Here is a 17,418-nt window from a genome sequence, read left to right as displayed (position 1 = left end):
CACAATGCTTGATGACGAGTCAAATACATTTTGGTACCTTCAAAAAAAGGACATTTTGGAACCTTCAAAATAAAACACTCAGTTTAAGAATAGTCTATGCTACCATTCGCTTTTGATATGAAATATTTATTTTCAAATTGAGGATCTTATGAGGTCAATCGATAAGAATATTTCAGAATTAACCGGACACTTTCATCCCAACCATAAATTCTGCGTTTTAGGGGATAAATTAATACCATGGTGAAAAACAAGAGAAACCCACATGAAATAACAATATAAAAAGGGTAATATAATTTTTTACAAAGATTACAGCAGGTGGCCACTACACTAAAAAAAGGCACACCATTTTGACATCTAAGTGCACTTATGGACTTCAAACTGCATAAATATATACGTTTGTTTCCTTTTTGATGCAATCTATACAATGTGAACATGACATTTCCAAAAGCAGGATAGTATTTCTCAGACAACATTGACCTGATGCCCAATGATAGACCTATATAGTGTTTTATCTAATTGTGACCAATTATGTCTGCTCTCATGAAATGATTCTGAAATCATATATCACTTGCTAGTAGCTTATGGTGTCCCTGTTTTAATGCTACTTCTACAGGAGTCCTGAGCTTTTTGGAAGAAGGTTGTGTGGATCTTCTGACAGAATAAGTGCCTGACTTCATTAACAAGTGTTCTTTACTTGGTAGTGTGAAAATTAATGGGTAAAAAGCATATCAACAACTGGGATCATTCTGATTTTCTGTGAGACAAAATATCTGGAAACCAAGCTTGTCTTAGAGAAAGGTATAAGCATCAAAGAGTTGTTGCCTGACATAGCTTTATTCGCTAGAAATTTCTACTGCTTCGTCATGCCTGAGCCTTTGACGTTGAGATCGTCGATGTGTATTTTCCTTCCTTCAGGTTTTGGGTTTCGTTTGCCCCTGAGGGGGAAAATGACATAGCAGACATAAATCATTCATCCATCAACCTAAAATTCAATGAACTGTTAATCAACCATAGTATAATACTTGACATTCCAATCATAACCTAAATTCAAAGTGATGTAGAATCCAGAAATGGTTTGTTTTGGTTTACGGCCACTCCTCCTTGAGCGGAACTGTCATTATATGACCTATGACCTGTGATGACTGACCTCCGTCCCTGGTCGGGGCCGGTGGCGGCGGCGGCGGTGAGGGCTGCCCGGTGCACTTCCCTGGGCTTGGGGGCCTCCAGACGGGACATGGGGGCAAATGGTCGGAATTTAGACACCTCTTGCTGCCACTCTTTGTCAAAGGACTGCGCCTCGGCTATGAGAGTAAAGGGCAGAGGTCAGGGATTAGGGGTTAGGAACCGTTTATGTGTCACTCTGTGATGAGCCTGGCGAGGAGCAGTTTCTTGGAATCTGAATACCTAATTTTTTCTGAGATAGGAACATAACTGGTCTATGGAATGTCTCAGACTTCAAACCCCAAACAGAGCTGGGAGAAGAGAGTCCTCCGATAGTGAATTCTGTGTCTTTGTTTATGACTATTCATCGAACACGGATTATAGCCAACATACCTTAAAAGAATGATCAAAGCATCATAAAAACACTTAATACATTTTTGGTAACACTTTACTTAATGACTGCAAGTATAATAATGTGTTATTTCTTGATATAAGCATTTATGCGCCTTTGTAATGTTTTATTATAATGCTTATAATATGTTATGTCTCTATTTTCAACTCAAGTAAGGATCATTATGAGATGATAATAAGACATAAGGGGGTAATACATTCTTACGTCTTACAATTCATTATAACCACATCATAATGCATATTATCTGCAGGGTTAAAGTGTTACCCTTTGTTTTTTGGGGGGGGATGCTGGCCCCCTTACACTACAACTGACTTACATTCATCCAGATTCTGGAAGTCCTGGTTGAGCTCCCGTTCCCCTGTCTTCTTGTTGTGTTTTTTCTCCAGCACGTGTCCCCGGTCCTGGATATGGTGTCCAATGGACATCTTCTCCAGGCCGCTCTCTGAGTCCTTAAGGGACTGCCGAGTTTCCTTAATCTAGACACGGGGACAGCCAATCAGAATGAGTTACCAAAGAGGCAACGGCCAATAAGGACTGAGAAAGCAAGCGTCAGAAACTCTTGCTGTGTCAGACAGTTGGCCAGATGTTATTTTAGTGTAAATGCTTAAAAGAAACTGAAACCAAAAGGCCTAACTCTATATGAACCGTTTTTTTTCCGAAAACACATCAGAAATGATTGCTTATGTGTGCGTATAATGTGTGTGTACAATATTATACCGATTTTTTATTCATAGATATTTAGATGTGTATGAAAAAAAAACTCAATCACATTATGACACCTGCACTTTCCATGACATAGGTGAAAGCTATGATCCCTTATTGATGTCACGTGTTAAATCCACATCAATCATTATAGATGAAGGGGAGGAGACAAGAAGAATGACTTTCAAGAATGACTCAAGCCTTGAGACAATTGAGACATGGATTGTCTGTGTGTGCCATTCAGAGGGTGAATGAGCAAGACAAAAGATTTAAGTGCCTTTGAATGGGGTATGGTAGTAGATCCCAGGCGCACCAGTTTGAGTGTGTCAAGAACTGCAACGCTGCTGGGTTTTTCACGCTCAACAGTATTACATATTAGGAAGAGGATCTTCATGGTTTTGTACACTCAGCTGGAATGGAATGTTCATATCCTGTATATTTGACTGTGATATGTGGTTGTCTCACCTAACTATCTTAAGATGAATGCACTTACTTTTAAGTTGCTCTGGATGACAGCATCTGTTAAATGACTAAAATGTAAATGTTTTACATAAAGATCTCATATTAGTATATTTAATCGTTTGTAAAAATATGAAGGTCACAAATTTCAAAGGTGTACAGTCCTTTATAAAGAAAACATTGTTACATTTGACTGTGTAAAGCCTAGCAGTACTACTTATTTCTCTGAGAGAAATATTTAGCAATTTGCAAAATAAATTCTCTGAAATGAAACCATCAAGTGCTAGATTTTAAACAAATCCATGTCTGTCATTGAACAACCCCATGCCATCATTAGATAGTGAAAAAAGACAATTTATTTTAAACAATATAAGCTAATTTACCAACAATTCTGAAAATGGATACAGTGTATAGTGTTTTGGACTAAACACTTCATATAAGCTCTATATTGCTCTGAGCTCTTGCAGTTCTCGTAAACGACCTCTCCCTTAGTGTTCAGTGCAGTATCAGCTTGGAGAGACCTCCCCCAGCCTCTCAGCATTATCTCTGGCCATACTTGAGTGTACGTACCCCGCCAGGAGCGCGCCGTGTCTGGGAGGAGGCCTGGAACACCTTGGGGGGTTCGTCTCCAACCTTGGAATAGGTCATCACTGAGGAGGAGCTGAATGAGTGAGCGGTGGTGTTGGCGTTCAAGTCTGTGGACAGGTTCTCCTGGAAAACAACACACACACGCACAGATTGACGTGAGTATAAAGCCATGTAGAACACACATGCTAAAACAACAATGAACAAAGTCGGTCATAGAAATATAATTAATTCATTAATACTATGCCCCTTCTAGTAATTCGATTTGGATGGGCTGTGTGGGGTATTAGAAGAGACACAACGTGACTCACAAAGTTTCTGTGCATGTCCCCCATCCTGTTCCTCACGCCGAACATCATGCTGTCCAACATATTGAAAGGGTTCCTCAACTCCATGTCCTGCAGAAAGAACAAGAGCAATGGGCCATTCAGAACTAACTTTATGGTCCATACCACCATTACGACATCCATATACAATACGAAACCTCCATCCACACTGTACCATCATAGGGACAAAACTTCCATTTAAGTCGAATTTTCACTTATTTTCCCATTGACGTCAACGCATGACTGGGCTTGACTTAAGCTAAAGTAAGGATTCACCCCATGCTGCACTAGCATATCATCATCTAGATTGTTGAAATCCATGGAGAAATGTAGGCTAACTGTATTGGAAATCTTTTTTAAAAATCCATTCTTCAGAGATGCACTAAACTCAAAATTCTCCCAGTTTACTTTCCATTGACATGTTGTCACTTCAGTGGACAGATATGTTTAAGTAACATGCATTAGTTGGGCATTTGCAACCTTTGTGATGCAAAAATCACACTGATACGTTAACATAGCTTTAGGCTGCGTCCTTAAGGGCACCCTATTCCCCTTATAGTGCACAACTTTTTACCAGGGCCAATAGGGCTTTAAATCAACATCCTGTGCATGTCAATGTCTAAATAGAGCTCTTTGACTGTTTTACAAGACTCGACCGAACCACATGATCCTAGTCTCCCTTGTAGTGGAGTGTAAGTTCCAGTAACTAACCACAGGCCTCCTAGGACGGCTAGAGTGAGCTTGAGTGCTAGGCTGAGCCACCATGGGTACCAGCCAGCAGAGTTGATCTGGCCCGCTGTGGGTGCCAGCTGGCTGGGGTAATATTCGACCCAACACCCTCGAAGGGAGGGGTCAACCAGCTCGTAAAACAACCAGGCCACTGATACTGATCGCATGCAAACATACACACGTAGCCTAGTAAGCCTACACATACACTTGGTATGGGGTGAACACATGCATACTCTCACATCTAACCAATTTGACATGGCACATGTGCACTGTGAATGTGGCCTTTGTTCAGATTCACATTAAAACAGATATTATGGCATTACGATAAATTCAGCTAGTTTCAAATTGGCTGTGTGTGTGTCTATAAAGACATAGTGTAAGTGAGGGGGGTTAGTACGTGCCAATGGTTAGTTTGGGAATGAAACAAGGAATCGTGCTGCATCATAGCATTTGAGCAGTCTGCCGTACTAACCGTGTTCTCAATACTGCCGAAAGGCGAAAGCGACTGGCTCATCCCCTGAAAAGCGGTACAATACAGAATGAACACACAAGCACACAAAGAAGCCTGAGAAAGCACAAAGCACCACGCAGGCTCATGAACACAAAAGTGTCCGTCCTTACAAATGTATTCAGTTTGTTTTCAGTATGTAGTCTATAGTCTCTAGCTTTCTTCTCTTGTTATATTACACTGTGAATCTGAACCTGAGCCCTTCTCACATTTCCACAGGGCCTTGAACCTGCTGAATGTACAAATTAGGAGAAAGACTCTTTCAGTCCTAGCCGTTGCTCCCCTGAGTCTCTACCCCAGGGTGTTTATAACCCCTGGATGCCTGGAGGCCTGGGCAGGCATCCCAAACACCCCAACCCAGGCAAGGGGCACCGTATGTGGACACAGACACCAGAGAGAGGGAGAGAGGTTGGGCTAAAGGCTGGAGCTCAGCCTGGAGAGTGTTGAGAGAGCTCTGCCCTCCGTGTAATTGGGACCTGTTGCCATGGATTACAGGGGGTTTAACACTGAAAACAGATCCTCGTTCTGAGAAACCCTGCAAGGACCCAATGGGCGGGCGGGGGGAGAAGAGTCTGGGTCTATCTCGGCTGCTCGCTCAGCTCTTTTCCAAAGGTCACGGTGATGTAAACCGCTCCTCGCTGCCTCTGACAGGCGTGTACGTAGCACGACAGGCAATTATATCTCTGAATGGCATCTATGAACAAATAAATGCCCGTTACACTCCCGTGGTGGGTATATTTTTAGAAGGCCGCAGAGGTTGAGAGTGCAAAATGTAAGTCATGGACTTGACGGGGCTTTAACACATTATTTTGGGGATGGCTGTGCTACTGCTCGATTATTTGAGCTCATGGTTCCTTTTTCCCCCTCCCAGCCTGTCATGGCATCACATCTTACACTATTCCCCCCTCTCGCTGTTCAAAGGGGAACTATGAGTCACACTGAGGCCAGGGCATTAGGCTTTTATTTCAGCTCTCAGGGATGGGAGGGATAAGCGAGTTCTAGGAACTGTTAGTGACCACTGGGGAGGCTAAAGATGCCACCCCCAAAAATGTTTAACTGGTCAGCAGATGAATGATACAGAGAGCAGGTCTAACTTTAGCGACAATGTGGCCATTTCCTTTTATAATCAAAACACATAAAGTGAACTGAAATGAAACAAACTCCTCTGAATTCAATGTATTTTATGAAAGGTGATATTAAGTAAGCAAGTAGTTGAGTATGATGGAAGGGAAGGAAATGTGATTGTCCAAACAGCCTTTGAGAGGGAAGACTGAACATATTCACAGGCTGGGGGGGATCGAATGCTCAGCAAACCGCCAAGAGAAGCAGTAGCTTTCCTTCAACGATGCCGTGAATGTGTGTGTGTGTGTGTTGTGCGCGCGTGTTGCTTGTGTGTTTGTGCGCTGATGTGTGTGTGTGTGTATGCATGTATCTGATTACAGGGGGCGGATTCTCTAAAGCATGCGTGATACTTGAGATCAGTAGGGGAGCCATAATATCTGTCATAGCTGATAAGCCTTCTGCAGTGGGTGCCAGAGCACACTTGCCAAGCAGATGGAAGCGCAAAAGTAACTACACAAAACACAGCACCCAGAACCACATCCACCCAGGGCCGGATTAAGGCTGGATATAACCGGGGCTGACGCCCCTGGGTCCAGGCCCATGGGGGCCCAAGAAGAAGCAAATGTTTTTTTCAAAAAAATATTATAAAGGAATGATATTCACTACCGGTCAAAAGTTTGGGGTCACTTAGAAATGTCCTGTTTTTGAAAGAAAAGCAAATTTTTGGTCCATTAAAATAACAGAAATACAGTGTAGACATTGTTAATGTTGTAAATGACTATTGTAGGTGGAAACGGATGATTTTTAATGGAATATAGGCATACAGAGGCCCATTATCAGCAACCATCACTCCTGTGTTCCAATGGCATGTTGTGTTAGATAATCCAAGTTTATCAATTAAAAAGGCGAATTGATCATTAGAAAACCCTTTTGCAATTATGTTAGCACAGCTGAAAATTGTTGTTCTGATTAAAGAAGCAATACAACTGACCTTCTTTAGTCTAGTTGAGTATCTGGAGCATCAGCATCTATGGGTTCAATTAGACTCAAAATGGCCAGAAACAAATAACTTTCTTCTGAAACTCGTCAGTCTATTCTTGTTCTGAGAAATGAAGGCTATTCCATACGATAAATTGCCAAGGAACTGAAGATCTCCTACAACGCTGTGTACTACTCCCTTCACAGAACAGCGCAAACTGGCTCTAACCAGAATAGAAAGGTGTGGGAGGCCCCGATTTCTAGTTTGAGAAACATACGCCTCAAGTCCTCAACTGGCAGCTTCATTAAATAGTACCCGCAAAACACCAGTCTCAACGTCAACAGTGAAGAGGCCACTCCGGGATGCTGGCCTTCTAGGCAGAGTTCCTCTGTCCTGTGTGTGTTCTTTTGCCCATCTTAACCTTTTCTTTTTATTGGCCAGTCTGAGATATGGCTTTTTCTTTGCAACTCTGCCTAGAAGGCCTCTTCACTGTTGACGTTGAGACTGGTGTTTTGCGGGTACTATTTAATGAAGCTGCCAGTTGAAGACTTGTGATCCTGGAATGCGTTGTGGAAGTAAGAAAAGGCTAGTTCTACATCAGGGATTAATTCCATTCTATGCTAGATACATCATGTAAAAAACCTTGAATATCAAACCGCTTCCAGTTTCTTTTCGTAATGACACGTGGATATTGCTTACGAATTTTACCATCTCTCACACAGGCAATAGCACAGTGATCACTTATGTAATTTGCAAAAATACCAGAAACATTAAAACGAAGGAGTATTGGAAAAGATCAAATTAATCAAAGAGGATATTTTATATTCAACCTCGTTACACTGTTGACAATCTGAGTGAGATTATAGGTATTGCACAGAATTTAGAGTTGATCAGAGCTAAATGTTAACCAATCCTGATTCAGATCACCTGGCATTCTGTGATAACAATACGAAAATATACTGCTCAAAAAAATAAAGGGAACACAAACAACACATCCTAGATCTGAATGAAAGAAATAATCTTATTCAATACTTTTCGCTTTACATAGTTGAATGTGCTGACAAAAATCACACAAAAATAATCAATGGAAATCCAATTTATCAACCCATGGAGGTCTGGATTTGGAGTCACACTCAAAATTAAAGTGGAAAACCACACTACAGGCTGATCCAACTTTGATGTAATATCCTTAAAACAAGTCAAAATGAGGCTCAGTAGTGTGTGTGGCCTCCACGTGCCTGTATGACCTCCCTACAACGCCTGGGCATGCTCCTGATGAGGTGGCGGATGGTCTCCTGAGGGATCTCCTCCCAGACCTGGACTAAAGCATCCGCCAACTCCTGGACAGTCTGTGGTGCAACGTGGCGTTGGTGGATGGAGCGAGACATGATGTCCCAGATGTGCTCAATTGGATTCAGGTCTGGGGAACGGGCGGGCCAGTCCATAGCATCAATGCCTTCGTCTTGCAGGAACTGCTGACACACTCCAGCCACATGAAGTCTAGCATTGTCTTGCATTACGAGGAACCCAGGGCCAACCGCACCAGCATATGGTCTCACAAGGGGTCTGAGGATCTCATCTCGGTACCTAATGGCAGTCAGGCTACCTCTGGCGAGCACATGGAGGGCTGTGCGGCCCCCCAAAGAAATGCCACCCCACACCATGACTGACCCACCGCCAAACCGGTCATGCTGGAGGATGTTGCAGGCAGCAGAACGTTCTCCACGGCGTCTCCAGACTCTGTCACGTCTGTCACGTGCTCAGTGTGAACCTGCTTTCATCTGTGAAGAGCACAGGGCGCCAGTGGCGAATTTGCAAATCTTGGTGTTCTCTGGCAAATGCCAAACGTCCTGCATGGTGTTGGGCTGTAAGCACAACCCCCACCTGTGGACGTCGGGCCCTCATACCACCCTCATGGAGTCTGTTTCTGACCGTTTGAGCAGACACATGCACATTTGTGGCCTGCTGGAGGTCATTTTGCAGGGCTCTGGCAGTGCTTCTCCTGCTCCTCCTTGCACAAAGGCGGAGGTAGCGGTCCTGCTGCTGGGTTGTTGCCCTTCTACGGCCTCCTCCACGTCTCCTGATGTACTGGCCTGTCTCTTGGTAGCGCCTCCATGCTCTGGACACTACGCTGACAGACACAGCAAACCTTCTTGCCACAGCTCGCATTGATGTGCCATCCTGGATGAGCTGCACTACCTGAGCCACTTGTGTGGGTTGTAGACTCCGTCTCATGCTACCACTAGAGTGAAAGCACCGCCAGCATTCAAAAGTGACCAAAACATCAGCCAGGAAGCATAAGAACTGAGAAGTGGTCTGTGGTCCCCACCTGCAGAACCACTCCTGTGGCAGAGCATGGTGTTTGCAACGCCAGGGTTGTGGGTTCGATTCCCACGGGGGGCCAGTACAAAAAAAAATGCACAAAATGAAATGTATGCATTCACTACTGTAAGTCGCTCTGGATAAGAGTGTCTGCTAAATGACTAAAATGTAAATTGGGGGTGTCTTGCTAATTGCCTATAATTTCCACCTGTTGTCTATTCCATTTGCACAACAGCATGTGAAATTTATTGTCAATCAGTGTTGCTTCCTAAGTGGACAGTTTGATTTCACAGAAGTGTGATTGACTTGGAGTTACATTGTTGTTTAAGTGTTCCCTTTATTTTTTTGAGCAGTGTACAATCCAGAAAGCCAGCAGTAGCAGATGGAGGTCTATAACAACAAGATACAACAATATTTAAAGATGAGCCAAGGTTTAGGTTCAACGACAGATATTCAAATTTCTTAGGTTTAGTAACAGAAGTCAGAACGACCGCCGAGAACTTGTCTTTTACGTATACAGCAACATGTCACATCCTGACCAGTATAAGGGGTTATTTGTTATTGTAGTTTGGTCAGGGCGTGGCAGGGGTGTGTTTGGTTTGTGTTGTTGGGATTTTAGGTTAGTTGGATGGTCCTTATTTTTATATTTCTACGTTCCCTTCTAGGTGTTGTATTTCTTTGTTTTGGCCTGGTATGGCACTCAATCAGGGACAGCTGTACATCGTTGTCACTGATTGGGAGTCATACTTAGGTAGCCCTTTTTTCCACTGTGTTTGTGGGAAGTTGTTTTTGCATTGCTGTGTGTAGCCTGCAAGACTGTTTGTCGTTCGTTCGTTTTCGTGTTTTGTTACCCGTCTCAAATAAAAAAGTTAAATATGAGCACTCAACCCGCTGCGCCTTGGTCTACTCCGTACGACACCCGTTACACAACACCACCACCCTTAGATTTACGATCTGTACGAAAAACAAAGAAAACATTTATGCCAATATTTTTGTCTATAATAGATTTTTTGGAGCCAGGTTTCAGAAAACAAACTGAATTTCTGATCAATTTGATGTTATTTTAAATGGACAAAAAAAACAAAAAAAAAAGTACTTTTCTTTCAAAAACAAGGACATTTCTAAGTCACCCCAAACTTTTGAACGGTACTATATCTATATATTACCAGTCAAAGGATTGGACACACCTTCGCATTCAATGGTTTTTCTTTATTTTTTTACTTTTTTCTACATTGTAGAATAATAGTGAAGACATCCAAACTATGAAATAACACATATGGAATCATGTAGTAACCAAAAACATGTTAAACAAATAAAAATAGATGTTATATTTGAGATTCTTCAAAGTAGCCACCCTTTGCCATGATGACAGCTTTGCACTCGCTCAAACAGCTTCATGAGGTAGTCACCTGGAATGCATTTCAATTAACAAGTGTGCCTTGTTAAGTTAATTTGTGGAATTTCTTTCCTTCTTAATGCGTTTGAGGTAGGGGTGGTATACAGAAGACAGCCCTATTTGGTAAAATACAAAATCCATATTATGTCAAGAACAGCTCAAATAAGCAAAGAGAAACAACAGTCCATCATTACTTTGAGACATGAAGGTCAGTCAATCCGGATAATTTCAAGAACTTTGAATGTTTCTTCTAGTGCAGTCACAAAAACCATCAAGCGCTATGATGAAACTGGCTCTCATGAGGACCGCCACAGGAAAGGAAGGCCCTGATTTACCTCTGCTGCAAAGGATAAGTTAAGAGTGACCAGCCTCAGAAATTGCAGCCCAAATAAATGCTTCACAGAGTTCAAGTAACAGACATCTCAACATCAACTGTTCAGAGGAGACTGCATGAATCAGGCATTCATGGTCGAATTGTTGCAAAGAAACCACTACCAAAGGACACCAACAAGAAGAAGAGACTTGCTTGGGCCAAGAAACACGAGCAATGGACATTAGACCGTTGGAAATCTGTCCTTCGTTTTGATGAGTCCAAATTTGAGATTTCTGGTTCCAACCACCGTGTCTTTGTGAGACACAGAGTAGGCGAACGAATGATCTCCACGTGTGTGGTTCCCCCTGTGAAGCATGAAGGAGGAGGTGTGATGGTGTGGGGGAGCTTTGCTGGTGACACTGTGATTTATTTAGAATTCAAGGCACACTTAACCAGCATGGCTACCACAGCATTCTGCAACAGCAATACGCCATCCCATCTGGTTTGCGCTTAGCGGGACTATCATTTGTTTTTCAACAGGACAATGACCCAACACACCTCCAGGCTGTGTAAGGGCTATTTGACCAAGAAGGAGAGTGATGGAGTGCTGCATCAGATGACCTGGAAAACCACAATCACCCGACCTGGAAAAGTAGCCAACAAGTGCTCAGCATATGTGGGAACTCCTTCAAGACTGTTGGAAAAGCATTTCAGGTGAAGCTGGTTGAGAGAATGCCAAGAGTGTGCGAAGCTCTCAAGGCAAAGGGTGGCTACATTGAAGAATCTCTTCAAATCTCTTTGTTTAACACTTTTTTGGTTACTACATGATTCCATATGTGTTTTTTCATTTTGATGTCTTCACTATTATTCTACAATGTAGAAAATTGTAAAAAAAAGAAAATTGAATGAATAGCAGTATCAGTCAAACGTTTGACTGATACTGTATATATTTTTTTTACTGCAACCGCCAACCACAGGAGGACTTCGGAGCCCGCTCTCAATGAGTGTAGACAGCCTGCTGCTGCCGCTCTGCTAATCATCAGATGGGGGGAGTAGGAGGTAGGGGGCCCACATGAGTAACTGGGGGGCCCTTCCTTGATTTGGTTAATAACAAATAAACATCATATTAAATAAATGTGACTGATCGATTGTGTGAGTCATTTAGAATACATTTTTTTTTATCAAACCACAGGAGCCTGCTCTCACACCAGAGAGCATAATTTAGCCACAGAGGATCAATAGTTTATAAAAAAAAACAACTATGGATTAAGTTTTATCACAAGCGCATACATGTACCTGCCAAAATAAAGGAAACACCAACATAAAGTGTCTCAAAAGGGTGTTGGGCCACAACGAGCTGCCAGAACAGCTCCAATGCGCCTTCGCAAAGATTCTGCAAGTGGACCTAAACCATGCCAGGAAAATACACCCCGCACTATAACATATACTTTGTATCCCTCATTTACTCAAGTGTTTCCTTTATTTCGGCAGTTACAGGTATGCCAACAGTCGGGAAGACCGCAGTTTGGGCAGCATGCGCGCCAAATATACAGCTTGTTATGTTGTGGCTATAGACATATCATCCATAAAAAGGTTTTGTAACCTCTTACCCTGGCAATTTGACTGTTAAACTCATCGGTACACTAGCAATGGATGCCAGTCGTATTTGAATGGGAATTGCCTTTTATGGATTATATTTCTATGGTTGGTTGCGGCTGTCTCTTTGCCTTTTGCAGATTTTAAAATACAATACGTACAGTTTAGAAAGCAAATGCCTACTGCTGAAAAGAGAAGACTAATCCGTCTGTAGAATCAATAGAAGATTAAAAAAAAAGGAAAAAAAAACAATGCCCCGGGGCCTATGATTTCCTGATCCGGCCCTGCATCTACCAGTAGCTTTTCAAAGATCCCTACAACAGCCCACTGCTACAGAACTAGCCACCACTGTGCACAGCGCACCACACACACACACACACTATCTTACTAATGACAGCTTCGACTAGCTACAGTAGCGCTCTTTAAAGCTCTCTAAAACAGTGTCTACGTCCCAAATAGCACAATATCCTAATCTAGTGCTTATGACCTATGTAGTGCACTACTTTAGGGAACATCGTGCCATTGGGGAAGCACACTCAATGAGAGGCCACTTAGCGTGCTTGCCTCTGTGGAGAGAGACAGAGGAGAGAAATAATTTTAAGGAACAGGATCGCGAGCAGCGAGACAGAGCTGAGGCTGGCATCCTTTGAAAGTAATTACCAGGGATAAATATACTGGGCACACGGGGAGGGGTGCAGGATTAGCTAGGGACACGGGGACTAAGTTTAGCACCTCAGATCTTCTAGAGCAGGGCAGCTGCCTGGTCATAATGAGACCTTCATACTGGGAGAGAGAAGGTGTCTTCAGGGGGAAATTGGAGCAAAGGCCCATTAGACCGATCTGGGTCATGTTCATTAGGCACAAAATGGAAGAAAAGGGACTGAAAAAGGGAGAGACAACTTGGACTCATTTTTGGAATCTGTTGCAAAATGTTTTAAAACAGTTTCATGTCCTAATGAATATGACCATTAGACTAGTGGCCAATCCTCAAAAAGGGCTTGAGATTTTGAGCAGTGGCGGTCGGTGCCGTTTAAGGTTGCAAAGGGAGGTTATATTACTGGAAGCTTTCTAAGTCTACCAGTAAACTACCAGAATTTTGGAATCTTTCAAGGATTTTATGTAATATATCACAAGACATCTAGTGGCCGTTTTGGGTACTTCAGATTTTTACAGGTGTCTAGTTATCTCTGGCCCTCTCTCTGGTCTTATCACATGTAAAACATAGAAAATAATTAAATAAGATGATTTTCAAATAAAAAATGGAATCGCAAAGCTGTTAACATTATCCTTAATATGAACCATCAACTTAGTGAATTCCATTGGTGTTTCATGAGGGTTTCAGCAAAACATCCTTTGTATTTGTTTTACACAGTTTATTTTACGACGTCAGCATGCATTCATTTTGTTGTCAATGTGTTTGCATTAAAATGGTGGATGCAGTTGTGGAAAAAGGCAATATTGGAAGAGTTGCAGAGTTAATTGAAATAATGCCATTGTTGATTAGATGCTTTTTTCATTAATTAGGCTATTTTCTCTTGAACCATATTGTCTATCTACTAGAAACTCATGGACAATATGGCACAGATATAAAACATTAAAAAAATATATTCATATATAATATTCAAGTTATTCAAGTCTAAATTACAAAAGTTATGATAGATTGCCATAGACCAAAATTACTGAAGAATCCGGTAACTTTGGTAAACTATGGGTAGCTTTGCAACCCTAGTGCCATTAAGATTAGGGATAACCATTTTTTCTTCACGAGCATGGCCTTATTTCTATTACAGCATAATGGATGACTGTCATTCATATTCCCTTCACCCAACTCAATGTAACAGCGATAGGTTTAGGCTAGTAGCCTACTACATGATACTCAAATTTGCCCTACACCCATCATGAGGTTGCTACAACCTAGCCTAAAAGTTTATAACGTAGGTCGAGATACAAATGTAAGTAATGTAAGTAAATGAAGTGTAAGTAAATCAAGGTGACAGACCGTGACACATTCAATACCGCCTTACACACTCTTGCCTCCATCTAGCTGATCTGGGGTGTGTAATCATTAGTCCAAACAGTTGCACCTCCTGAGGTGCTGACCTGTTGCACTCTCTATAACCACTGTGATTATTATTTGACCCGGCTGGTCATCAATGAATGTTTTAACATCTTGAAGAACGATCTGGCCTTAATGACCATGTACTCTTATAATCTTCACCCGTCACAGCTAGAAGAGGACTGGCCACCCCTCAGAGACTCGTTCCTCTCTAGGTTTCTTCCTAGATTCCAGCCTTTCTAGGGAGTTTTTCCTAGCCACCATGTGCTTCTACATCTGCATTGCTTGCTCTCTGGGGGTTTAGGTTCGTTTTCTGTAGAAGCACTTTGTGACAACTGCTGATGTAAAAAGGGCTTTATAAATACAATTGTTTGATTGATCCGTTTTGCAACTAAAACAGGAGTTTCTATTAGACAAATTTAGGTAGGTCCCTCCCCGTTGCTTTCCGTTTGAGAAACGTTTTGCAATAGAATCGGCCCAATGAATACACCTCTGATTAACCGCACACACAGTTCACTTTCATAACAGCATCATCACTTTGCTCGTTCTATAATGTTTTCTCGCATCTACACGCTCTCCTCTTCTCACCTTTTCCCTTCGCTTGTGGACTCCAGTGCGCAACACAACAGCTGTCTGTGACAAGGCGCAAAAACCTCTCCAAGCCAAACCTTCATACTATAACCGCTTAACGCATCAAAGCCTACTTCGTTGTCACCATATTAATGTTATGGTCAACAAACTAGAACTAACACATTAGTAAACCCCAAATCATATGTACAATTAGGCAATAGTGTACAGCAAGTTACTTAATGTTATGGTCAACAAACTAGAACTAACACATTAGTAAACCCCAAATCATATGTACAATTAGGCAATAGTGTACAGCAAGTTACAATGTAGCAGTTACAATGACGGGCCCCGTTGGCAATACATCAATAAAACACAAAGCTTACCTTGACTTGGAAGAGTTGCAGCGTTAGATAGCCTTAGCCAGCTAGCTAACATAAATTGCATTCCTCTCTGTTTTTGTTTGAGTTAGGTTGTTGAGTAGGCTAAGTAAGTGAAAGGTAAACTAAGAAGAAAAAAGTACAATGAAATATAGCTAGCGCTCTCTCTCTGCTGCTTCTATTCATTTTTTAAGAAGTTAATTTGTACAAAACTGTTCAACTATTATCTTTCTCACTCTTTGAGTCAACTACTCACCACACTTTATACACCGCAGTGCAAGCTAGTTGTAGCTTATGATTTCATGACTAGATTCGTTCTCTGATCCTTTGATTGGATGGACAACAAGTCAGTTCATACTACAAGAGCTCTGATAGGTTGGAGGACAACGTCCGAAAGTCATCATAATTACTAAGTCTATGGAAGGGGGTGAGAACCATTAGCCTCCTAGGTTTTGTATTGAAGTCAATGTACACGGAGGAGGACAGAATATAGCTGTAGATTAAATAGAGATTTTTTGGCTCTGGCCTACACACAATAACCCATAATGTGAAAGTGGAATAATGTTTTTCAACATAAGTTCAGGAGTAAACATTTTCGTAACAAGTCACATAATAAGTTGCATGGACCCTGTGTTCAATAATAGTGTTTAACATGATTTTTCAATGACCACCTCAAAGACCAGGAAGGTTTTCCAATGCCACGCAAAGAAGTGCACCTATTGGTAGATGGGTAAAAATGTAAAAAGCAGACATTGAATATCCCTTTGAGCATGGCAAAGTTATTAATTACACTTTGGATGGTGTATCAAGACACCCAGTCACTACAAAGACACATTCGTCCTTCCTAACGCAGTTGCCAGAGAGGAAGGAAACCGCTCAGGGATTTTACCATGAGGCCAATGACTTTAAAACAGTTACATGGTTGAATGGCTGTGATAGGAGAAAACTGTTTTTCCAAAACATGCATTCTGTTTGCATCAAGGCACTAAAGTAATACTGCAAAAAATGTGGCAAAGCAATTCACCTTTTGTCCTGAATACAAAGTGTTAAGTTTGGGGCAAATCCAATACAACACATTACTGAGTACCACTCTCCATATTTTCAAGCATGGTGGTGGCTGCATCATGTTATGAGTATGCTTGTAATCGTTAAGGACTGGGGAGTTTTTCAGGATAAAAAATAAACGGAATGGAGCTAAGCACAGGAAAAATCCTAGAGGAAAATCTGGTTCAGTCTGCTTTCCACCAGACACTGGGAGATGAATTCACCTTTCAGCAGGACAATAACCTAAAACACAAGGCCAAATCTACACTGGAGTTGCTTACCAAGAAGACAGTGAATGTTCCTGAGTGGCCGAGTTACAGTTTTGACTTAAATCTGCTTGAAAATCTAGGGCATGACTTGAAAATGGTTATCTACCAATGATCAACAACCAATTTAACACAGCTTGAAGAATTTTGAACATAATAATGGTGAAATATTGTACAATCCAGCAGTGGCGTGTATTCATGGATACCAAGGGAAGCCAGGCTTCCCCCCAAAATTGACCAACAAAATATAAAAAAAATATAAAATAATCTATCTTTCGTCTCTCTGTGTTTCATCATTTTCCTTCAATTCGCAAGAGGCTGAATGTATCTCACAGGTGAAAGCATCCGAGCGACCAAAACAGCACCCCTCTGTCTCTCTACGTGTAGGCCATCTATCTGATGCTGTCTGGTCCAAACGAGTATGACATTGTTTGCTGCCTGTAGCATTGTAGGCAAAGGAAGCCAGAGAGCATTTGGCCTCCCTTGATTAAAAAAAAAGTATAAAAAATGTGCCAATCAGCGGTGAGCTAAACTGAGCGAGCTCAACTGTGAATG

The 17,418-nt window shown here is 41.9% G+C and overlaps 1 protein-coding gene across 4 annotated transcripts in view; it reads right to left on the bottom strand.

Annotated features, from left to right (window-relative positions):
* Positions 1–105: 105 nt before the first annotated feature.
* The window catches only part of LOC123729160 (myeloid leukemia factor 1), a 32,556-nt gene continuing 15,243 nt past the window's right edge, over positions 106–17,418 (bottom strand). For 2 of the 4 annotated variants that reach the window (XM_045703358.2, XM_045703353.2), the window contains exons 3-8: positions 4,847–4,891; positions 3,631–3,717; positions 3,305–3,445; positions 1,890–2,049; positions 1,148–1,301; positions 106–935 (exon numbers count right to left, since the gene is read on the bottom strand). In XM_045703358.2, the coding sequence (XP_045559314.1) occupies positions 851–935; positions 1,148–1,301; positions 1,890–2,049; positions 3,305–3,445; positions 3,631–3,717; positions 4,847–4,891 (672 nt within the window). In that variant the 3' untranslated portion in view covers positions 106–850. The remainder of the gene's footprint in view (positions 936–1,147; positions 1,302–1,889; positions 2,050–3,304; positions 3,446–3,630; positions 3,718–4,846; positions 4,892–17,418) is intronic. The other 2 variants (XM_082966460.1, XM_045703356.2) reach the window with 2 other exon arrangements.

The sequence above is a fragment of the Salmo salar genome, chromosome 20, assembly GCF_965601325.2.
Source record: "Salmo salar chromosome 20, fSalSal1, whole genome shotgun sequence".
Lineage (NCBI taxonomy): Eukaryota > Metazoa > Chordata > Actinopteri > Salmoniformes > Salmonidae > Salmo > Salmo salar.
The sequence above is the reverse complement of the archived record's forward strand: the minus strand, read 5'-3'. Positions and strand labels throughout refer to the sequence as shown.